The 25,319-nt window shown below is 37.6% G+C and overlaps 1 protein-coding gene across 1 annotated transcript in view; it reads right to left on the minus strand.

Annotated features, from left to right (window-relative positions):
* Nucleotides 1-543: 543 nt before the first annotated feature.
* LOC140481317 (protein POLR1D) overlaps nucleotides 544-25,319 on the minus strand; it is a 44,840-nt gene continuing 20,064 nt past the window's right edge. The window contains exons 2-3 of the mRNA XM_072577298.1: nucleotides 19,224-19,298; nucleotides 544-6,719 (exon numbers count right to left, since the gene is read on the minus strand). Coding sequence (XP_072433399.1) covers nucleotides 6,434-6,719; nucleotides 19,224-19,298 — 361 coding nt within the window. The 3' untranslated portion in view covers nucleotides 544-6,433. The remainder of the gene's footprint in view (nucleotides 6,720-19,223; nucleotides 19,299-25,319) is intronic.

Below are 25,319 nucleotides of genomic sequence, written 5' to 3' on the forward strand. Positions count from 1 at the left end.
CCTAGCAATTTGATAGTGCAGTCAAAACTGCAAAGTTAGCATTTAGGGACTTGTGCTTTGTCCCATTCGTTCAGTGGCAGGAAATTGGGATTGAGTCACCCATGTAGTGGGCTATATATATATGTGTGTTCGTGTTAGTGAGAAGCGTCGGCATTTGTGCACCTCATGATGCTGGAAGCTCACTCACTGAAAACTCACTCACTGAAAATGCACAGCCTTTACAAAATTAGTGTAGGATGTTAATATTTTGCAGGATGGTAGGGGAGGGAGGGCAGAACGGGACTAATGACATTAGCTACAATATCAAAGACCTGGGGAACCTTCTTCAGATTAAGTGTTCCCTAATCTGTCCTCTCTTTAATGGAGGTGTGTCCCAGAATATCATAGCTCTCTATGAATGCCTGTTGACAGGGATACCTGTGTTACTGTTTCTGGTTCATGCAGTTAATGCAGAGCCTCAAGGTCTCTCAGTTAAATCATCTGCTTTAAAGTTATCACATCACAAAGAGATAGAAGAACTTTGTTTTATTCCAAACAGTAGTGCAAAATGAAACATTTCTTGGTCAGTCTGATCTGTTGAATAGAGCACACAGTGACATCCAAATAGCTGGTCCATAACAAGCATAAGAAAAATACATCCATGTATGTCAATGTCCTGGAAGTGAGTAGCAATGAGGACTTCACATGTCTCTTTAGCTCATTGAATCATAGCCCTGTCGTCCAAGCATTTGTGAAGGATGCCTGGGTCATTTCAGCATTCTTCATGTCAGCCTTCTCCTGAGAGAGACCTCTCACTTCTCCAATACTTCCCACCCTTCCCTTCAGTTGAGTCAGGTCGTGAAGCAGCAAAATAATTATGATGGGAGACACAGTTTGCGATGTACTACATCAAAGTCCTAAATCTCATTTTCAAGAGCCAATGGTCTGCTCTAAATAGACTACTTGCAAGTATGGGGAGGTGATGGCATAGTGATATTGTTGCTAAACTTGTAATTTAGAGACCCAGGTAATGCTCCGGGGAATGAGATTTATAACCCATCAAGGCTTTTGGTGAAATGTGAATCCAAATAAATTTGGAACTAAAAGTTTAATGATGACCATGCAATCATTACTGATTCTCAAAACAAAAACATTTGGTTTTCACTAATGTCCTTTACTGAAGGAAAACTACCACTTCTACCTGATCTGGTCTATATGTCTTCAGACTTAGCCACTTAAATATGCCAAGCTGTTTAAAATGTATCAGGAAATAAATGCAACCTGACCGATCACCTGGCATCAATTTAGGCACCAGAAACAACACTGCAGATTCAACATGTCTACATTTGCCAAAGTCTTCCCAAGATCAGGAGGCCAGTGCTAAAAGTGGGGAGCTATCTCACAGACTGGTTAGGTAACAGCCTCGTAAGAAGACTTTTGGGGTAGCACACTGGAAGTCACATCCTGATGTTCCCAGAGTCATCACAAAAATGCATAAAATAAGTATACAAAATTCCCCATTTTACTGGTTTTCAGTCCCAGCTTGATAGAAAGCACAGACCAGGTTTCTGTACTTAAATAGTAATTCTTCCTGTTACAAGTGAGCTTCAGCTACAGGTAAACAGTTATAAATCTATAACACTTGCTAACATACACACAGACAGGAAAATAGGTTATGGCAGTGGAAAACTGGGAGACAATTCAGTGGTTCCTATTCAAGGGTTGATGAAATGATCCTTATGGGTTCTTATGCTCATCATAATGTGACTTTTCAGTCATCTTTCTTCTGACCCTTCCACTGATTTGCAGGAGACACAAGATGGCTGATTTGCTTGTAAAAAGTCTTTGACTTATCAGTTAAAAGTCAGAGCTGACAACAACTGGTAAAAGAAAGATTACATATTTGACTTTAGAGAATAGAGAAACAGTTTCTGTGCTGGTGGGCATCAAAACACTTCTCCCTGTCTTGTTCCCGGTTATAAATTGTTCAGTTATCTGAAACCCAATCACATGGTTGTTGGTAGGCAAAAGGCTTTTCCAATTGATAACTGGTCTATAGTCACTAGAAAATAGAACAATCCACTTCCTGTTGCCACCCAGCTACATCTGTATATGGAACCAATTGGCTCCAATTTGCCTGCAATCACTTCAATTACTGCTGGTTCAAAGCTGTTTACACAATACTTCCTACAAGTGTCAGATAACTTGCTTTTCAAAACATTGAGTATTCTTTTAATACATTGGTTTTAAAGCAGTTCTTTTCCATTTCAGTCCATAATCTTATGCAGCTCAGAAATTAAATTCAGTCTTTCCAGTATTTCTGAAGAAGACATGCTCACTGTTTTCAAATTCTAAAGAAGTCGTACTGCATTCAATGCAATAACTTTCCCAGCACACATTGCAGAACCTGCTAAATTTCCCAGAGTATTCTGTTTTTATCATACCACTGTCGATCCTGGATATGCTTCTCCCACTGGTAGGACTGAACCAGGACAGGTGGCTCACAGTGATGTACAGTCAAGATGGAGTGCCCTGGAAGTCCACACTTGGCTCCAGACCCCACGATGTTTCATGGTATCAAGTCAAACATGGGCAAGAAAACCTCTAGTTATATCTTGTACACAAAAAGCAGGGCAAAATCCAACATGGCCAATTACAATCCATCACCCTGTGCCTCACAATCAGTCATTAGTAAAGTGGTGGAAGGGACCATCATCAATGCTATCAAGCAGCACTCACCAAGCAACTGACACTCACTGCACACCGACATTCAGTTTTGGTTTCACCAGAGTCAATCAGCTCCCGATTGTATTACAACTTTGGTTCAAATATGGACAAAAGAGCTGAACTACAGAAGAGGAGATTGATGGCCTTTGACATCAAGGTGTCATGTGACTGAACATCAAAGAGCACTAGCAAAGGTAGAGGCAGTGGAAATTGGGGTAAACTGACCAAAGATCACTGGACAAACATTAACTCCGTTTTTCCCTTTACAGATGCTGCCAGAACTATTGAGTTTTTTCTGCATTTTCTATTTTTGTTTCCGATTTCCACCATTGAAGTTCTTTGCTTTATTTTTGGTTGTCCATCTACTGGACTCGTCATTAACAGAGTACCATCTTCAGTTGGTCAAAACTTGCAACATGTAGCTCTACCACACCCAAATAAAAGTATTGCCCACTTCAGTTGCAACAATTCCTACTTTGTTAGAGTGTCACACAGTTAGCTTGAGATTTTCAGGCTAGTGAGATTCAGCTTGTTTGTCAGGTCAACCTCACCCACCTATGGCTCACCATTCCCCTACACTCCACACTGTTCCAACCTCAATGCTCACTATTCATGCTTCCCAATGTGACACATTGCCTTCCCCTCCTTATTTTCCAGCAATCACTGGCAGCACTGAACTTCACAATTTTCTCCTGAAGCCCCTCAACATTGATACCCCACTGCCAATGCTGAGCCTTATCCATCTCCTGATCAAAGACATCTGCATTCTGATGTTCCTTGATGTGTCCTCCATGAGGCTGTACATTCCTTGCTTCTCACTTTCCAAATCACTGGCATCCAACTGCCTCCTGTTCCTGTGACCATTCCTTTCGTTTTGCAAGGATTCCCAGAATGAGTCCTAGACACAAACTGGCTTCAGTATGGGTGATATTTTAAACATACAAATCACCATCCATACTGACTGCAGGCGAACAATATCCAGGCACATTGTTAACCAAGCACCCTACTGACCCAAGCTCAGTCTGTGCACTGACTGAAGCATGCATTCTGTACCCTTCCTCCACACCAAGACCACACCCTTTCCTGACTTAATCTTCATTGCATTCACTACTTTCAAAATCAGATACTGTTCAAACAACGCCACTCCATTCACTGCTTTTACAGCTCAACGCTGTTCAAACATTGCTACGCTGTTTAGTTTTTGCATCGCTACGTGATTCAGCTATAAGTAGCCCTTTGGAGAGTGCACTAAAATATGTCTTTGAGCCATAAACCTTGTCTGCCACATGTCAGTTGGGTCAGGATATGGGTCAGGGGAGACACGTCTCCTTAGTCCACTCAGATGCATCAACCGCACTTGGTGACAGCATAAGTACTATAAGCATAATTTAAAGCCGAAGTCAGAACAGAAAAAATGTCCCTGAGACAGAAGAAGGTTACCACTCTCCAGATAAACACTTGCTCTTTCCTGTCAATTTTCTTAAGTTCTTGCTTGGGTAGAAGCTAATTGCGAAGATGGTTAATCCCAGTGAGTTGTAGTATTAATGAGATGCAAATCATACAGATTGGCTTCTCACAACAGCATTCAACACACTCAACCGTCACCTCGAGTGGATGAATATAATCCATTAATTATCTGAACTGTGAAAATAATTTTTTTTGTGGATAAAAAAATGAAGAAATGTATGAAGATCTAGGCAGAAGACTGTCTAACCATGTGTATTAGAAATGCTTGTAAAGAAGCATGTGGAGAAGGTGGTTGGGTTCATGGCAGTTTTTCAATATGTAAATTGCAGTATTTAGCCTTTATGTGTAATAAACAGTGTCGGCCTAAAGACCGTTCTTGACCTCGTCTTCTGCTAGACAACCTGTCTTGAACCTAACATATAAAATGTTTGTATAAAACATGTCAAAAGATGGGAGGGGACTGGAAAATGCCACCCATCAATCCCTTAAACTACTTTCATCAATGCTTTCCCACGTTGTTAAATCTCATCACCACTTACGCTGTGTTTCCTGATCTTCTGAACTAAGAACCTTTCATCTTTTGTTATCAGAGCTAACCCACCCCACCCCCATTTCTCACTCTGCTTGTCCTTTAAAAATGTCAATTATCCCAGACTATTTAAGTCACCTTGCAACAACATCTGTTGAATGGCATTTAGGACAAAATCCATTGACCTCTTTTTATGCCACTTGTTCATCTATCAGGTTATGCATGCATTCTGAAAGAGCCTACAACTTCAAATGTTTACCATTCTTTCCTTGTAACTTATCCGTTGGTGCATTATTCATCCAAATTGCTACACTGCCCTTTTTTCCAAATCTTACCTCTAAAGTGTTAAATTTCCCCCTTTTCACAATCCTCCTTTCTCACTCTTTCAGATTAAAGCCATATCTACAGCCCTAGTTTTCAATTACTTAGGTCTCAGATCTCAGCTCACTTTAGGTGGAAGCCATTCCAACAGAAAAAATCCTTTTTCCAGTGGTTATGGTGGTGCCCAATGACTTGAATTGCCTTCCTTACTCACTGAACCATACATTTAAAAATTCCAAAATTAATTATTATTTTGCATGCGATTTAGGTAATAATCAGAGATTATTACTCTGAGGTTCTACCCAACACCTCAGAACATAGCTGCTCAAACTCCCTCCACAGAACCTCATTTTATATTCTACATGCCATAATAACTGGATCCTCTTCCTCCTCCATTCAAAGTTCTTAATATTAAAGTCTGCATGTATGGTTAACAATATTAAACCTAGACAATACTAAACAATATTAAGAAAGACCCAATTAAATAATTCACTAATGTTCTGATAATTAAGTCAGCTAATTTTTGCTGTGTTTTTGCTCTTATTAATTGTTATATATTGCTTCTGATAAAATCACTATGTTCAACTTCAGCAGTAAATCTATATGAACGTGTGACAATCTGAAGACTTCTCATCTTCAACTAGATTTTCAATGTGAAAGGCTACATTACATGTTAAAATTCTGAATTATTGGTAACTTCATAATGTTTTAATGTTAAAAGTCTATGTGCTGAAACTAACAGTCTAAGAGAGTTGGTAGAGAGTTTTGTAGCAAAGTATAAACCATTACCAATGAAAATCAGTCAACAGATAGGACTATCCACCACTGCATTAACCAGCTCAATTTTTCTTTTCATCAAAATGAGTAGGACGAAAATTGTAAGGTGATAAGTATAAAAGTACAAGATCAGGTCAGAAGTTTACAATAAAATTTTCTTCTAGTTAAAAGTGCTTAAAATAACAATAAAAGCATATATACAAATCCATAATGTTACCATAAAAATACTTATCTAATAAATAACCACTGATACCGTTTTTTTAGGATGTTAAGAACTTCTTTATCTACAGAATATCTCTGCATTTGTTTTTACACTTTCTGCTTTTGTCCCCACTATTGATGAGAGCAACCAAATCTTTGTTTTTGTGTCAAATACTGCTTCACTTAAGAGTTCTTCATGTGATATTGTATACCAATGCAATTATGTAGAACAAATAAGTGCAATGTTTGCACGAAACGTAGTCTGGTTAATCTGGTTGGTGTGCTAGAATAGTGCCCAAGAAGGTATTTGCCAGTTGTTACAGTTCTGGGTCAATGTTTGAAATTCTTTCAAAGCAAAAACTCATTTCTATTCTAATTTGAACTTGCTTTTGTAGTCTAATCATCTTAGATGCCTGCTGATGCAAAAGGTTTTCAATAATCTTTTGAACTCTTGTACATTTTGAATCCTCTCTTTGAGTCATTTCGCTGTGGAGAAGGAGACCTTCTAGCTTTCATCCTCGGTTTTGATCCTGGTTTGTAGGGTTGGAAGCTATTTTTGTGATGCTTCTCCTTTTTCCTTTGTTCCTTCTCAGTTAGAGTTGAATCTTTAACCTCCTCCCTTTGTCTCAGATCATATGTTTGTCGTTGAGATTGTATGGTATTCTTAAGAGTATTGATGAGAAATCGTTTGTTGGCTCCTGGAAGAGGACACTTCATCCTGTTTTAAAAAATGCGAAGTAAGATATTTTATTATTCTGAGAAGGAGAAATATAAACAATTGCACGAAACTATTTGAAAACTGCATCTTCATTTAAGTTTCTATTCCATTCAAGAATTCAAATTTCTCCTTAGTTCCTTGAAGTGACATTTTGAGTAAATTATCAAGTAGGTGGAGCATCTTATTCTTTCAAAACAATACGGTAAAGCTAACTTGTCTAGCACCTTTAATGACGTGAACATTTTAAGTGGAAAAATAGGGTGAGGAAGCTGATCAATTACAGGGGTAAAGTGAGTTTTGACAAAACTTTTAATTGCATAATGAATTTAGAGAGTTTTAGAAAAAAAACCACAGTGTAGGATGACTGGTTGGAAAACTTGTAGAACAGGACATTGCCACATAGGCAAAGGTCCAGATTTAGAAAATTTCAGTGTTCCATGCGTTTTAGAATCAAGTGAAGATCACTAGGACTGAAGTGATGGTGACATTGCAATTTGTGTACTTATAGGATAAAGGCTGTGAAGAACAAGTTGAGATTTGCAAGACAGAGCCTGGGAAACCTGCAAAGAAGTTTTAGTTCAAGACTATAAATCGATGATATTGCATACATCTGGAGTATAAACAACACCTTACTAATTTTCCTTTTATCAGGAATACACCACTTTAAGCTCCACAAAATCTTATCACCCACATACCTAAACATTTCCTGTATTGAAATTTAGAAATATTTGCAAGTTAAAAGCAAAAGCTTTAAACATCATCATATGACGATTGTCCTTAGAACTGACCTTTCCATCTTCGCAGCATTTTAGATTAAACATTGTTTTCCTAGTGTTGACTCCCAAGACGCTCAAACTGTTCACTACTTTCGAAACATTTTTTCGGTCCAGTTTAAGACCATTGACCCTAATTAAACAAACTACCACCAAAATAAAAAGCAGGAATATTTATGATAAGCAACAAAATATTGATGGGGGTAACGCATCTCATAAATTACCACATAATAGGCTTCCCAGCAAAATTGTAACCCATGGAAGAACATGGATAGAGGAAGGATGGATATTATGTTGCCTGATTTTAAGAGTTAGGGCGGAGTGTGAATGCTAGTGCTTTGGAATGGAGGAATATATAATGGTACTTCCTATGATTGGGTTTTAGGACCACTATTATTTTGGATATATTTAATGACTTGGATTTGGGTGTGTAGGGCACAATTTCAAAATTTGCAGGTTATAGAGTATTTGGATTTTTAAGAGATTGTGATAGATTTCAAGAGACATTGACAGGCTGATGAAATGGTCCGACACTTCGCAGATGAAATTTAATGCAGAGAAGTATGAGGTGATACATTTCGGTTGGAAAACGAGAAGAGGCAATATACTGAAGCGTACAATTTTATAAAGGATGCAAGAAATAAGAGACTAGGGAGTTATACATGCACAAACGTCTCAGGCTAAGACAGTGGTTTAAAAAAAGGAGTTGGGATCCCGTGTGTTACAGAGAGTACTAAAACAAGGAAATCATGAGTTATTTTTACTCCCAGTTTAAATTGGCATATTGTGTTCAATTCTAAGCAAGACACTTTAGGAAGGATACAAAGATTATTTAGAGGATACAAAAAAGATTTAAAAGGATAAGAGACTTTAGGTACACAGATAGGCTGGAGAAGCTAGAGTGGTTGTTCTTGGTGAAGGTTGAGGGAAGACTTAATAGGGGTGTTCAAAATCATGAAGAGCCTAGACATAAGTAATAGAGAGATCTTATTCCTAATGGTGGAACTAGAGGACACTGATTGAAAGTGATTGGTAAAAGAACTAAAAGTGTCATGAGGAACGTCATTTTTTATATGGTGATTGGTCACATGTGGAATGTACTACCTGAATGTATTGGAGCCAATCATGGTTTTGTAAAACGATTTACATAAGCACCTTAAACAAGACAAAAAAAATTCAGTGCTTCAGGGCAATTGTGCAGCAGTGGAATGACCTAACCTGTTCTTACAGAGAGCTGACACAAACTCAAACAACTAAATGGCATCTCTATATGTTGCAACTATTCGATTATTTTAAAAATTATAATTGCAAATTAATCAAGAAAACAATCAAAGGGCATGATCCTGGATGTTTCCTTTGATATCTGCAATTTGTATTTCATACAATATGTATTTTTTAACCAATTCTACTCAAGGGGATAGCTAAGGGTAACAGCTCCGCTGAATTTACCCTCCATATAATGTCATAACATACACAATTTACCAACTAAATCTAAATCCTTTTAATTGAGATGGGGCAATTCATGTTCATTGACACAGCATCCCTCAGAAGACCATTATTTGAATGCAAAACAACAAAGTAAGTAGGTCCTTGTGAAATCCAAATTTCAACATTTAAAAGTTATAAATCATGAATGATATTTCCATAAGCTCTAACAGCTTTTATATTTTGTAGAGGAGATAATAACACATTTCAAAGGTGCTATGTAGGAAAAAGGAGTCACCATAATTTCCAAAAATAGTGAGGTTATTCCACAAGACCAAGAGCAAAAGTGGGCCATATGACCCCTTGAACTTATTCCACCATTCAACAAGGTCAAGACTGATCAGATGATGGCTTTAGTTTCATGTTTTAATTTGCTCTCCAGACTCCATGGTAAATCAAAAACCTGTCTCATTCAGTCCTGAATGTATTAAATGACCAGGCTCCAATGTTTTGCTAAGGTAGTGAATTCCAAAGGTTAAGATAAAATGGGAGGCCCTTTAAACCGAAGTTGCGACCCACCTTGTTCCAATACCATGAGGGAAAAATCCTTTCAGTATCATCATTGTCAAGCCACATAATAATCTTATTATGCTTCAATAAGATAACCACACATTCTACTAATCTCCAATAAATGTAGGCCCAACCTGCTCAACCTTGCCACGTGAAACAATTCTGTCATCCCAGGAATCAACATGAACTTTCCTTCCAATCAAATAAACAAGAAAACCAAAACCAATACTATAACTAGTATTTCAGATATGGTCACCATATGCTAAAATCTTTTGTAGTAATGTTTTAAATTGGTACTTTGTGAATGTCATTTTTGAAATTCAGATACACCAGATGTCCTAAATCATCTTTATCCTTTCTCCTTGTTGCATCCTCAAAGGACTCTAATCAATGTGTCAAACCTGATTTCCCTTTCATAAAATCATGTTGACTGCTCGATTATATTTTGATTTTCTAAATGTCCTCTTATTGCTTCCATAGAAAACATGGAAGATAGAAACAGGGCTAGGCCATTCAGCTAGGCTAGGCTAGGCTAGGCTAGGCCATGGCTGGTCATCCAACTCAGTACCCTGATCCTGCTTTCATCCCATACCCTTTGATCCCTTTAGCGCCAAGGGCTATTTGTGCCCCTTCATGAAAACATTCAATGCTTTGGCCTCAACTACTTTTTGCAGCAGAGAATTACATAGACCTGCCACTCTGTGGGTAAAAAAAATTTCTCTGCATCTCAGTCCTAACTGGCCCATCCAGCATCCTTAGACAGTAACCTCTGTTTCGACAGTTCGTGGTAATCAGGAACATCCTTTGTTTGTTTACCCTGTCTAGCCCTGTTCTTTCATATTAAGTTCCAGCATTTTTCCAATGATAGATGTTAGCCTAATTGGCCAATATATTCCTGCTTTCCATTTTCTTTTTTCTTGAATAGAGATGTTAAATTTATGGTTTTCATAAATAAACATGCATTTTACTATTCCTTCACCTATTTCACTTGAATGTCCATGCACTTAGTATCTCAGGTGTCCAATAAACAATTACAGAAACTTTCCAACCACTCAAGAATTAAATCTCACAGCGAGAGATAATTAATTTTGACAGATGCAGCAGCATCCAAAAACAAATTAAGCACACAGCTCCTTGACATAGGTTCTTAAAATAGATTGGAATTCCTCAAAGATATATGAAGCATGGAACCAAACACATTGTAAGGTAGTAGACATTATCTATTATTCAGTTCAATATTGGACAAATGAAAGAGTTTTGCAATTTATACTGTAATTTTCATCAGGGAAGATGTGTTGTATTTCATTATTCATCAGAGTGTACTGTTCTGCATAGGGACCCGAACAATATCTTGGTTCCTAACCAAATCTGCAAGTACGCAGATAAGGGATGTACTCAACCAAATGTACTTGCTATCAACAATGAATTGTGTGCTCAGAGGATGAAAAAAAAGTTAAAATCCAGGCAGGTGAGAATGTATGAGATCTGCTCCATGACCTCTGTCACATCACATATCTGCAGAGAACAAATCCTTAGAAGTGGCATGACTGAAGTTGGAGAAATACACTGTCTCCCTCCATTCTCACTACTACACTGGTCACAGTAAAAATTTGAATGTTTTAATTAGTTACAGATATGGTCAATTACGTACCTTGTATATATTAGGTTTAATATAGGAATAACCATATTTATTTAATAAATAACAAATGATTAGTTTTTTTTATAAAACAAGATTTTTGACGAAGATACAAAACTGATGAGCATACAGTTTGAAATATGAAATTCTACATATTTACCCATCAAAATACTCTTCCAAACATGTGAACAAAGCAAAAAAAAACCTACTCGGCAGAGCTTAATTTGTGATAAAAATCATTTTGGATAATAATGGTTATTTCTTGAAGGAAAAGGAATAAAATATGTAATGTGTAAGATAGCTTTCAGTCCTGGCACAGGTGAAAGGTATCACTAAACACAGGGTGTTGTGATTGAGACCTTGGCACGTAGTTTATTCAGGAAACATTGAGAAAACTCTTTCAGAAGTTTTTCAGGAGAATGGGTAGATCAGTATTTCAGTTATCATGCTGAACTCCTAAAAGGGTTTTGTTAGAAAGGCAGAGGTAGAGCTTGATAGCTTGTCTTCCTCAGCAGGCTGAATCCCAAAGTGTATCGAAAACAAAAATGATCTCCTGGCAACCATCTCACAGGGATATGATTTCCAGTAAATAATTATAAACAATTGGCTAAAGTCATTTGACTTCAAAGATGTGCCTTTTAATAAAAATGTCCCTTTGTGTTCTTTCTTTAAAAATAGTCCAGTTATATCCTGAATCTTTTCAAATACATTACTGTCCACAATCCTTTAAGATGAATTTGCAAACAAAAAGTTAATAATACAATCTCTTCATAACAGTAGTATCTCTATGGAATGTGAACATTTGTCTACTCATTTGGTTGACACTTTCTTCAAAAGTACCTCAATTACAGTATGGTATAGTACACATAGTATTGTATAGAAGGTGGTCCACCAAAATGATCTGGAGACCACATTTGTCTTTTTGCCACATTTAGAAAGCATAAATTATTACTGTAGATTTTGACAATCCCATCCTCAAAAGCCATGGGAACAATATTCCCTTTAAGCTATGCAACCTCTTGGACGGTCCGTGTACATTGATTAACATGTGGATGCATCGATTTCCAGTTTCAGAAGCTTCTACTGCGCACAGATCTCAGACAGCAGTGCAGCGGCAGAAGACATTAGAGAAAAGGTAGCATGGGGCAAACATTTTCAAAGTCTTAAGGGTAGCTACAGCTCTAAGATATAGAGAAAGTCCAGGCAATTATTTCTGGCAGTGCAAACTTGACTTCAGTAGCCATTTAATAAGAGTCTAGATGCTGGGACAACATTGTTAGTTATCTGTACACATTTCCGCATCTGGGTGTTTTAAAATTTTCATCTTTGGCTATCACAAATTAATCCTCTACCCCATCTTCAGTGGCAAAGATTGTTGATGAGTTAAGATATCTTTGAAGGGTCTGCAAAAGACTCTCACATTTACAGAGAGAAAGAGTCCATTCAGCCTACTATGTCTGCACCAGTCAACAAGGATCATATTATACTGATCGAAATATTGTTTAAATGTAATGAAAGTTTCTGACTTCAGACAGTGAATTCCCGACTCCCGCCACACTTCAAATAAAAAGGTTCCTCCCCAAATCTCCTCTCAGGCTTCTACTTGTTGTTATGGACAAGACCAGACCCTCTCAAAATATTTTAAGAAGGTAGCCTAGACTCTATTTTTTTTTAATTTTGAAGGCAATTATAAAGTGTCCTGATGGAATGCAACTGGTCACACTACTCGATATTAAGCAAAACACAATTTATTTAAACACTGTAATTAAAATACAACCAAAGAAAGAGGAATTTAGATTAACTTAACTCTTTTGGAAAACTTAACAGAATAACAGATAGTGGCAATTACTAATTAACTGTTCCAACATAGGAACATGCTACAAACACATCTTTTGGCAAAAAATGGAAAATCAGCCAGATTCTTACATGCAGTTTTCCAATCCAGGAAGAAAAAAGGTCAAGAGAAAATTCGAAGAGGGTAGCTACCAAAAGACAGTCACTGAAACTTCCAACTGCTTTGAGACCCTAAAAGCCTGGTCTGAGAGAGCTGGCCACACACACACTGCTTCCATTGCTCCAAGGCAACACCAATTGTTTGCTTTCTTAGCGACAGCTCCTTATTTCCTTACAACCTCTCTACAGTACAAAATATCCTCTTAAAGTGATAGCATCATCACATTTTTACTTTAAATGTAAGTTCCCTGGTTATTGACCATTCTATTAATGGACAAAGTGCTTCCTCTGCACACCATCTTACCCTCAATCTCACATGCCTCTATCAGGATCCCTTTCAAGTTTTGTTGATCCAAGGAATATACCCCAGACAATCCAATATTTCCTCATAGTTCAGCATAGGCAGCATCCAGGTAAATGTCCTCTGCACCTTCTCTTATGCGATCACATTCTTCCTATAAGTCGGTGACTAGAACTTCATTTGGTACTCCTGTTGTAGCCAAAACAGCAATTGATTATGAAAGGATTGGACACTCTGGCAGGAGGAAACATATTTCCGCTGATGGGGGAGTGCCGAACCAGAGGACACAACTTAAAAATACGGGGTAGACCATTTAGGACAGAGATGAGGAGAAACTACTTCACCCAGAGAGTGGTGGCTGTGTGGAATGCTCTGCCCCAGAGGGCAGTGGAGGCCCAGTCTCTGGATTCATTTAAGAAAGAATTGGATAGAGCTCTTAAAGATAGTGGAGTCAAGGGTTATGGAGATAAGGCTGGAACAGGATACTGATTGGGAATGATCAGCCATGATCATATTGAATGGCAGTGCAGGCTCGAAGGGCTGAATGGCCTACTCCTGCATCTATTGTCTATTGTCTATTGTCTATTGATATAGTTTCAGCATAATCTTCCTTTGCATTCTGTGCCTCAGCTTATAAAGGCAAGTGTCCCATGTGCCTTCTTAAAAACCTTACTTACCTGCCCTGCTACCTTCAGGGATCTACAGATATGCAAATCAAGGTCCCTATGATTTTCAATATTTTCCAGGGTACTACCATTCATTGTATCATCGTATAAACCCTTGCTTTACTGGCCCCCTCAGACTGTTTTACATCACACTTTCCTAGGTTAAATTCCATTTGCCACTGCTTAGCCTGCCTGACCAGTCCATTGATATCCTGAAATTTACAGGTGTCCTCTTCATAATGACTATGTTTTATATAAGAACACAAGAACATGACAACCAGGAGCAGGAGTTGGCTATCAGGCCCTTCGAGCCTGCTCCGCCACTTAATAAGATCATGGCTAATCTTTTTATGGACTCAGCTCCACCTACCCATGTTTTTACCAAATTCCTTTAGTTTTCAAAAAAATATCTACCTTAGCTTTAAAAGTGATTACTGAAGTAGCGTCAACTACTTCCCTGGGCAAGGAATTCCATTGGTTAACAACCCTCTGGATGAAGAAGTTCCTTCTCAGTTCAGTTCTAAACCTGCTTCGTCTAATCCTGAGGCTATGCCCTCTTGTTCTAGTCTAACCTAACAGTGGAAACATCCTATTTATTTTATCGATTCCCTTCATAATTTTATATGTTTTTATAAGATCCCCCATCATTCTTCTGAATTCCAATGAACACAATCCAAATCTACTCAATCTCTCCTCATAAGCGAAACCCCTCAACTCCGGAATCAACCTGGTGAACCTAAATTCATTCAATATTCTTATCAGCAGAAAGCCTTTTGATCATAACTCCTATATTCAATTTAAACCATTAATGTACACCACAAACAATAAGGGTCACAGCACTGAGCCCTGCAGAATCCCACTGGAAATTCTAGTCACAGAAATATCCTTCTACTGTCAACCTCTGCTTCCTGCCTCTCAGCCAATTTTGGATTCAATATGCAACTTTGCCTTGGATACCATGGGCTGTTGCCTTCTTCATCATCTTACCATGAGGGACCTTATCAAAAGCCTATGAAAAAGTCTATTAGATTGCATCAAGTACATTATCCATATCAATATTCTTGGCTACCTCCTCAAAATATGCAATCAAATATTTCAAATCTAATCTTCTATTTGCAAATCCATGCAAAGAAACAAAGGAATTAATGGGAGTAGGTAATTCATGCTTTTTAGCCTGCTCTGCAATTTAACGTGATCATGGCTGATCTTATCCTGGTCTCAATTCCGCATTCATGCCTGCTCCCATTAGCCCTTTTTATCCCGCTTTTTATCAGAAACATCTATTTCTTTTTTCATATAACTTCATAGAATCCCTACAGTGAGGAAATAGGTCACCTGGCCCAACAGGTCCACACCAAATCTCAGAAGGTTGGCCCACCCAGACCCATTCCCCTACCCTATTACTCTACATTTATCCCTGACTAATGCACCCAACCTACATATCCTGAACACTATGGGCAATTTAGCATGCCCAATTCACCTAACCTGCACATCTTTGGACTGTGGGAGGAAATCAGAGTACCTGGAGGAAACCCATGCAGACATGGAGAGAATGTGAAAACTCCACACATACAGTCGACAGAGGATGGAATCGAATCTGGGTCCCTGGCGCGGTGAGGCAGCAATGCTAGCCACTGAGCCACCATGCCACCCTTGATTCTTTCTTGAATCTGTTGATTGATTCTGCCTCCACTGCACTCAGGTTCTCCTCATCTCAGTTTTGAGCCCACTCTATATCTATGCCCTCTTGTTCAACACTGTTCCACACGGGGGAAAATCTGTTCCACGTGCACTTTATCAATCCCCTTTATTATTTTATATACCTCAATCAACACACCCATATTCTTCTGAACTCCAGCCAGAAGAAGCCAAAGCTATTCAACTTGTACAACAGCCCTTTCATCCCAGAAATCAATCTTGTGAACCTCCTCTGAATTGTCTCCAATGCTACCATATTCTTCCTCAAGTAAGGAGACAAGAACTGGACACAATACTCCAGATGTGGTCTCACCAACGTCTTATATAATTGCAACAACACTTCTTTACTTTTATAATCTAGTCGTTTTGCAATGAATACCAGTATTCCATTTTGCCTTTCTTATTATATGCTGCATCTGCATACCCACTTTCTGCTATTCATGCACAGAGACACCCAGATCCCTCTGCACTGATGCACTTTGAATCTGCTTCCCATTTAAATAATAATTTTCCCTTCTGTTTTTCCAGCCAAAATGGACAACCTCACACTTATCCACATTAAACTCCATCTGCCAGATTTGGGCCCATGCTCCAAGCCTAAGGGTAAACTCTTTCTCCTAGTCACTGCCTGCTTTCCTACCTATTTTAGTATCATCTTGAAATTACACTCTGTCCCTGCTTGCAGATCATTTATATTGAGGTCTAACAATTGAACCCTGCAGCCATCCAGAGAAGGACCCATTTATCCTGACTCTCTGCTTTCTATCAGTCACCGAATCCTCTTTCCAAGCCAATACTCTACACTTGACTCTCCGGGATCTAACCTCTGAATCAGTCTTTTATGCAGCATTATGTCAAATGCCTCTGAAAGTCTAGATATACCGCATTCACCTGATCTTCATTATCTACATTGCTGGTTACATCCTCAAAGAATTCCCGCAAGTGTGTCATGCTTGACTTGCCCTTCATGAAACCATGCTGACACTGGTGAATTGAGCTTTGTTGTTCCAAATGTTCAGTTATCTCCTTCTTTATGATTGACTCCAGCAACTTGCCCACTACAGAGGTCAAACTAACTGTTCTATCATTTCCTACTTTTTGCCTAAAGGATATCACATTAGCATGTTTCCAATCCACTGATACCTTTCTAGAATCCAGGGAATTTTGGAAGATAGTAACTGATGCAGCCATGATCTCTACTGCCACCTCATTTAATATACTAGATTGCAGGCAATCAGGCCCCAGGGATTTATCTCCATTTAATCTCATCAGTTTACTTAATACCTTACCACAGTTATTGCAATAGCCTTTGCAGTTTTGGGGAAGAAGTTATCTTCTACTGTGAAAACAGAATCAAAATATTGGTTTGGTGTCTCTGATGTTTCTGAGTTTCCCATAATTACCTCATCTGTTTCATGAAACATTGACTTTCACTATTCTCTTCCTTTTTATTTACTTATAGAGGTTTTTGATATCAGTGCTTATGTTTTCTGCTAGTTTCCTTTCATAGCTCCTCTTAGCTCTTTTGATTTTGTTTCTAGTAATCCTTTGCTGACGTTTAAAGTTCTCCCAGTTTTCCAGAGCATGACTAACGTTTGCATTAATGTATGAAATGCATTAGTTTTTACATTATCCTTGACTTCCTCGTCAAATTATGAATGATTTTTCACCTTTTTATAATTCCTCTTCCTCTCAGAAATATACTTTAATTGAGAGTATTTAGAATCTCTTTAAACATTTGCCACTGTTCTTCGACTGCCCTTTAATATTTTTGCTCAGTCCACTTGGGCCAACTCCTTCCTCAGGCCTCTTTGTCTAATGCTAAAACTCTTATTTGCAACTCTGAATTTACTCTTTCAGTCTGTGTTTGAAACTCCAGCATGTTATGGTCTCTCCTTCTAAGAGGATCCTTAACCATTTAAGGATCCTTCCTCGTTGCATAATAATAAATCTGAAGTAGCCAGTTCTCTGATTGGCTCCATTACATGTTACTCTAAGAAACAGTCTTGCATACACTCTATAAAACTCTCTTCAAAGTTACCCTTGCCAAGTTGAATAATCCAATCAATATGTATGTTCTAATTACCCATAATTACCATTGTGCCCTTTTTTACACACCCTCATTATTTCCTGGTTTATTACTACGGGCTACTTTGGAAGTACTGGTCAGAGGCCTGTAAATTACTCCTACCAAGAGGTTTCTTTCCTTGCTTTTTATTTCCATTCAAACTAATTCAACATTTTGGTCTCAAGCACCAATATCATTTCTTAATACAGTCTTAATATCATCTTTAACGAAGAAACCAACTCCACCTCCTGCTCCTTATTTATTTATCCTTTTGGAATATTGAGTACCCTTGGACACATAACTCCCAGTCCTGATCTTCCTTTAACCACTTTTCAGTAAACCCCACCAGATCGTACCCAATTGTCTCTATTTGTGCCATCAGCTCATCAACTTTATTCTGAATACTGTGCACATTTAGGTACAAGGTTTTTAAATAAGTTCTAATGGTTTGTCTCTTTTAATATTTTCTTATGCACCATGCTTTCCACACACTCCATCCTTATTTATTAAGCCCTGATAATACTGAGCCTCACTGTTATCATTTACTTCAAATTTCAAGTCATATTTCAATCTTTAATGATTCTATTCTTCACCATGGTCATTAGACTGCCCCTGCCTATTTATTCAATAACTTCTACCTTCTGATCACTTTGACATGTTGCTTTGGTTCCCAACCCCCTGACTTATTAGTTTAAAACCACCCAAATTGCACAAACAAACCTCCCCACCAGGATGTTAGGGTACCTCCAGTTAGGATGCAACCGTCCTTTTTTTAAAAACATCTGCCCTGGCAGAGATCCCAATGATCCAAAAATCTGAAATCCTCCCCCTCATACCAACTCTTTAGCCACGTGTTAAGGTGTATTATTTTCCTATTCTTTGCTCGACTTCCTTTTCAACTTATGGCCTAACTCTCTGAATTCTCTGTATAGGACCTCTGGCTATTCACCCTGGCTCCCCCTTATTCTGTCCTGCAAAATTCTAATAATTTCCTCAGCACCAAACTTAGATTAACTGACCTTTTTTTTCCTGGCTTGTCCATGATGTTAGCAAATCTCTACAGTAATGGATCTTTCTGAGTGCCCTCTTTACTTTGGCCAAGAACTTTCATGCTATAATGACACAAATTTCCTCTCTTAACAATAGACTCATCAGCTTTTCCCAGAGTTATTAATTCAATCAATCTTTGATTAGAAAATAGAATAAAATAGGCATTTGAAAATAAGTCATGTTCGTCAGGCAAACAATCATCATACCAACAGGGAAAAATGAGTTAAAATGTTATTAAAAGGTACAAGAGTAAAAACACACATTGTACAGCACTATAAGATTCCATTTTCATTTGTATTATATTAATCCTTCAATTTGTACTATTTTGTAATTGTAAAAGAATATGTTTTTAGGCATATTCTTACCAGCCCATGGGTCCCATGGTTTCAGCTCTGGCTTTTCCACGCTTTGCCTCTGTAAGAAGTTCTTCCACAGCCTTTCTATTTTAAAACAAAAATTGTTAATTAATGGAAGTTAGAATGTTAATGTACTATTATTGAATTTCCTATCATCTTTCCTTCTACCATATTTCAAAACCTCTCATGCTTACTGCATGTTTCTTCATTTTTCAGCTCTGATGTTACATTGTACCTTTTTAATACAAGATACAGGGCTGAAATTTGTGGTCAGCAGTGAAGCAATGCCTGCAGAAAACTACTTGCACAGAACAATCTTTATATGTTTGTTTCATTTTCTAAACAGCACTTTAATTAGGCACCAAGTCAAGGGATCCTCCAAGCATCCACTGACAGTGACATCAGCAAGCAAAGTAAGTAGCCAATCACACTAAAGCATTCTCAAGACTGAAAACCAGGAAGCAAAAATTACTGATCTTCAATTACTTTAAAATTATGAACAATGAAATACATGATTAGATCAAAACAAAAGCTGAAATATCAATAATTATGAAGTTAGGGTATTATTTAAAAGCTACTCACATCATCTTCAACAAAGCATATATCTTTTAAAAGTATTTTTACATACCATTAATTGTGGACAAGTGGAAGCTTCATTGATTGACTGATGGCTTTAGGATTGCACTCAAGGGGACCAATAAGGTTCACCCAATCAAGAAATGTAGAATCACTGGCAGGAACTTCTGGGTTACTGCATTATTCTGCATATTCTTCATTGTAATAATAATGATGAATGCTAACAATTCTAACATCATTACCGTTGCAAAATCTTTGAATTTAAAAACAAACTTAAATCCTTTTGCATATTTACAGCCTAAAATAATTGGAATTGCACTAAAGGTACAATGATCCAACTACATATTGAGATATTTGATAACAGGCCAGATGTTTTAAAACTAAGCTCAAATCAGAATTCAGAAAACAGTCTCTTAGTACTGTGGTTTTTCAGGTTTTTATTAAGTCACAGCACTTATTCTTCTAATTTTACAAAGGCTAACTTAGTTGGTACTAAGAATAGAAGCTTTATGAGGTAATTTAAAACAATTTTTATTCTTAATGGTTTTTGATCTATTCTGCATGTATGCTATTCTTTTATATTTTGCTTGGCAGCATGAAAGACGACTGTTGAAGGCAACATCAAAAAATAATGGGATTTAAATTGAGTGGTTTCTGCATTGATCATTTGAAGATTAATATAAGCATCTGCTTCTCTTTACATATATTAATTCCAATAAAAGTAACACAACAGTACTGACTTTATGTGTACCTTATAGAATTGTGGAAATTAAGTGATTTATTTTTATAGTTTATTTATATTGTATTGCCTTACCCAGAACTATGGCGGTGTATTACTACTATAAAGCTGTTGTCTTTACAGATTGATTAGTTGTAAAGTGTTGGCATAGTAACAGCCATTTTTACTATTTGAGCGAAATACTGTAACTCCTGTGTTTCTTAATGTATCTTCGATTCCCCAGTACTTGAATTCCCCAACAATAAAACGTAGAAGAATCGAATGATTAAGTATGTTTTGTATAGATATTAACTGCCCAAGTTTTCACTTGCCCTCTTCTGCAGCAAAAGAATCAATAGGAATCTAAGGTTTTAACAACCCTTGGGAAATGCTTAACAAGTTATTGTGAATCAATTTTTTTTTGCAAGGGCTGTCACCTCACATAACATGAACATCTATGAACAAAGTGACAGTGGTTGACTGAAAATTCCAATAACCGGATGCGGTGGTTTTTTTTCCAAGATTTCTTGCAACTAAGGACTTTTCTGCATATTAACAAATAGATGCTTTTAGTAAATTAAAATGGAAACTGGATTTTTGATTGATTTATTGTCCTAACATCAGTAGTTAATCTTTTTAAAACCATAAAACAGGACAAAGTAGGACTAATTAGAAAGCTGTGGGTTAATTAAAGACAGCACTGATTAATAGTTATTCGGAAGAAATAACAGAATATGCTGAAGGAGAAAATGCCATGAGTTGGTATAAATCAAGATGTAATTCTTAAACATTGATTCCCTCCACCATCACTATGTGCAGTACAGCAAACCATCAACCTCTCAACAGCACTTCCAAATCTGTTACTTCCCATCCAAATGAAACAATCCTGATTTCATGTCATATGACTGCAGCTGCATTATTGCTAGAACAAAATCCTGAAATTCCCTGACCAAACCATTCTGGGTATACATACACCATGCAGTGATTCCAGTGACTACACTTACTCAAGGGAAATTAGATATAGGTATTAAAAGTAGGCCTTGTCAGTGACAACCATGCCAAATGAGCAAATAATAAAAGAATTATGGGGAAAATTACACTAGCATCATACAACAGAAAATGTTGCCATAAGTCAGTCAGCATCATTGATCAGTTAGCTCAGTTGGCTGGTCTGCGATACAAAGTGAGGCCAACAGCAGTGGTTCAATTCCCACACTGGTTGAGGTTACCATGAAGGTCCTGCCTTCTCAAGTGCGCCCCTTACCTGAGGTGTGGTAACTCGTAGGTTAAAAATCACCAACTGTCTCTAATGAGAAATCAGCCTTATAGTCCTCTGGGACTACAGCAATTATACCTATCTGTGGAGGGAACAAAGCCAACGTTTCAGGATTTTCTTCAAAATTAACGAACATATTAAACTCGTATGGTAAAGAACTAAAACCAAGTATTTTAGTCTCCATCTACCATGACATTGGATGTTAGTGAAAATAAGCTGAAACAAAACTCTATCAATTTAATGATACTTAGAAATGCAACTGTATTAAATTGATAAGTGATACTAGTCTATGAGAAGGGTGCAGCCTAAGAACCACAGAAAGATCTAGAAAATTTTCAATATAGGTAAATGCAAAATAATGTACATTTGAATGACGGTTATGATATGGTGTTGAACTTACTAAAGGGATAAAAGATGAGCTATTGTCACTTGCCAACCAATCAGCATTCTCCTCTCATACAATGTAAACATTACTTTTTTTACATTGACATTCACAGTCATAGAAAACGGACGGAAATGGACCCAATCAGTCCAACTCTCCTACGTCAATCAAATATTCTACATTAATCTAGTTCAATTTCCAGTATTCGGCACATATCCCTCTAAACCCTTCCTATTCATATACTCGTCCAGATGCCTTTCAAATAAAATAATTGTACCAGCCTCCACCACCACTTCCTCTAGCAGCTCATTCCAAACATGCACCACCCTCTGCATGAAAAGGTCTCCCCTTAGGTCCCTTTTAAATCTTTTCCCTCTCACCTTAAACCTATGTCCTATAATTTTGGACTTCCCCACCTCGGGGAAAGACCTTGTGTATTTATCCTAACCATGTTCCTCATGACTTTATAAACTTCTATATAGTCACTCCTCAGCTTCCGATATTCCAGGGAAAATACCCCCAGTCTACCCAGCCTCTCCCTGTAGCTCAAACCCTGGCAACATCCTTGTACATCTTTACTGAACCATTTCAAGTTTCATAATAACCTTTCATAATAGCAGGGAGACCAGAAATGCATGCAGTTGTCCAGTAGTGGCCTCATCAATGTCCTGTACAACCACAACATGATCTCCCAACTCCTATACTCAATGCACTGACCAATAAAGGCAAGCACAATAAACTCCTTCTTCATTATCCCACCTAACCTGTGACTCCACTTTCAAGGAACTATGATTCTTGCAAGTTTTCTGATTAGTGCAAAGTTCAACAAAATGTGTATTTTCTCAGCGATACTCAAGTTCTGTGCTACCAAATGATTATCCATATAATTCTGGTTTGGCTTAATTCCATTATATGCAATAAAACTAGCTTCATTTATTTAAGAAAAGTAGAATCTTGTGCAGTGCGACAAGTGGGCAAAATATGGTTTAGATTTCTCTTTAAATGCTAACAATCTCTAAACAGATTGCAACATTTATACAAATGCAAGTTGCTAAATTGAAGCCAATTGGCAGAGTACAACTCTGAAGCCATCATGTTTACCCTGGTCAGGCTGCACCTTCTTTTAAAATTTAACCATGGGATGTGGCTGGCTGTGCCAGCATTTGTGCCCTTCCCTAACTGCAGTTAAGAGTCAACCACACTGGAGTCATGCCTGGCTAGACTGAGCAACAATGGTAGACTTCCTTCCCTAAACAGCATCAGTGAACAAGTTTTTACAATAATGGTTCATGGTCACTATTAGGCTAGCTTTTATTTTCTTTCCCCAGACTTTTTAACTTTTTTAAATTATTAATTTTAAATTTTACAAATTGCCATAGTGGAATCTGAACACTTGTCCACAGAAGATTAACCTGGGATTTTGGATTACTAGTCCAGTGACAATACCACTATGCCACTGGTTCCTGAGTGCTTTAAGTATGATTTCATTTTTATTAACTCTTACATTAGGTTTGCGCATTGCAGGCAAGGTCAGTATTTGTTGATCATTCTTAATTGCCCTTAAGAAGATGGTGGCACATGTCCTTCTGGAGTTGGTGTAGGTACACCTACCTTGCTATAAGGAAGGGATTTTATTTCCAAAGCTATAAACAGAACCATCAGTCTTGAAAATTATGCAGAGAAGCTCCAGCCCTAAGTCCCATGATCAAAAGATTGAGACACAGCAAAAGAACTCTGGACTCTCAAAGCTTGAAAGAAATCTTTATAAAAACCACACATATAGCAGTAAAAGGTAAATGCATAAGAGTAAAAACACCTCAAAACAAAGGGGAATATGTGCACAGTGGCAAAAGGTTGGCCTGATTGCCATTGATTATTTTCTTATGGTACTTCCTTAACAACATCTAATTATTTCTTGAATACTTCAGCTATTCATTCCCGAAGGTCATTCTAGATCCTGATCGATGGTTGTATGATGAAATATTTTGTAACATCAAGTTGAGCACTAGCTGGCCACAGGCATGACACAAAATACCCAAAGACTGAGAGTGCTATTTATTACATTTATCTGGACTGATTAACTTCTGTAGCTTGCACTATGTTATTGATGATTTTCTTATTGAATGCTGTTAAAGTTCAGCAGATTTCAAAAACATCCTATACTATCAACCAGTGGTACAGGTGCCAGAATATTCCCTAACAAACAGTAATCAGGCCTTGGAATTGTTCGCTTCAAGAGAACTAGATGCTGCACCACAAGACAGATTTCTGTATTTCTAACAAGATCTGGACTTGTTTAACTTCTTAGTTACAGTATTTAAAGATGACAAGAATTTGAAAATCTAAGCGTGGACATATCTGTCCTAATGCCTGACTGAAGTTATACATTTGAGACTCAACAGTTCCTATGTTCTGGATTCACTTCAACCATTGCTTTAGGTACTCCAATGGAGTGTTGCAGTTTTGTTAACTGTTATGCTTGAAGGAAAATGGACAATTAACAGAATCAATTCAGATTATTTTTCTGATATGATCCAAAATTTTTTTATAATCAATGCTATTAGATTTCAGATTTTGTCTTCCAATTAATATAAAGAATACTGGTCTGGATGTACGTTTGTTCGCTGAGCTGGAAGGTTCATTTTCAGATGTTTCATCACCATACTAGATAGCATCAGTGAGCCTCTGAATGAAGCACTGGTGGCATGGCCCGCTTTGTATTTATGTGTTTAGGTTCCTTGGGTTGGTGATGTAATTTCCTGTGTTGACATAATTTCCGGTGGTGATGTCATTTCCTGTTCTTTTTCTCAGGGGTGGTAAATGGGATCCAAGTCAATGTGTTTGTTGATAGAGTTCCGGTTGGAATGCCATGCTTTTAGGAATTCTCATGACTGTCTCAGTTTGGCTTGGATGTGTTGTCCCTGTTGAAGTGATGTCCTTCCTCATCTGTATGTAAGGATACTAGTGAGAGTGGGTCATGCCTTTTTGTGGCTAGGTGATGTTCATTATCCTGGTGGCTAGTTTTCTGCCTGGTTGTCCAATGTAGTGTTTGTTACAGTTCTTGCAAGGTATTTTGTAAATGACATTAGTTTTGCTTGTTGTCTGTACAGGCTCTTTCAAGTTCATTAGCTGCTGTTGGTGGGTTTGTGGGCT

Source organism: Chiloscyllium punctatum, chromosome 9, assembly GCF_047496795.1.
Source record: "Chiloscyllium punctatum isolate Juve2018m chromosome 9, sChiPun1.3, whole genome shotgun sequence".
Classification (NCBI taxonomy): domain Eukaryota; kingdom Metazoa; phylum Chordata; class Chondrichthyes; order Orectolobiformes; family Hemiscylliidae; genus Chiloscyllium; species Chiloscyllium punctatum.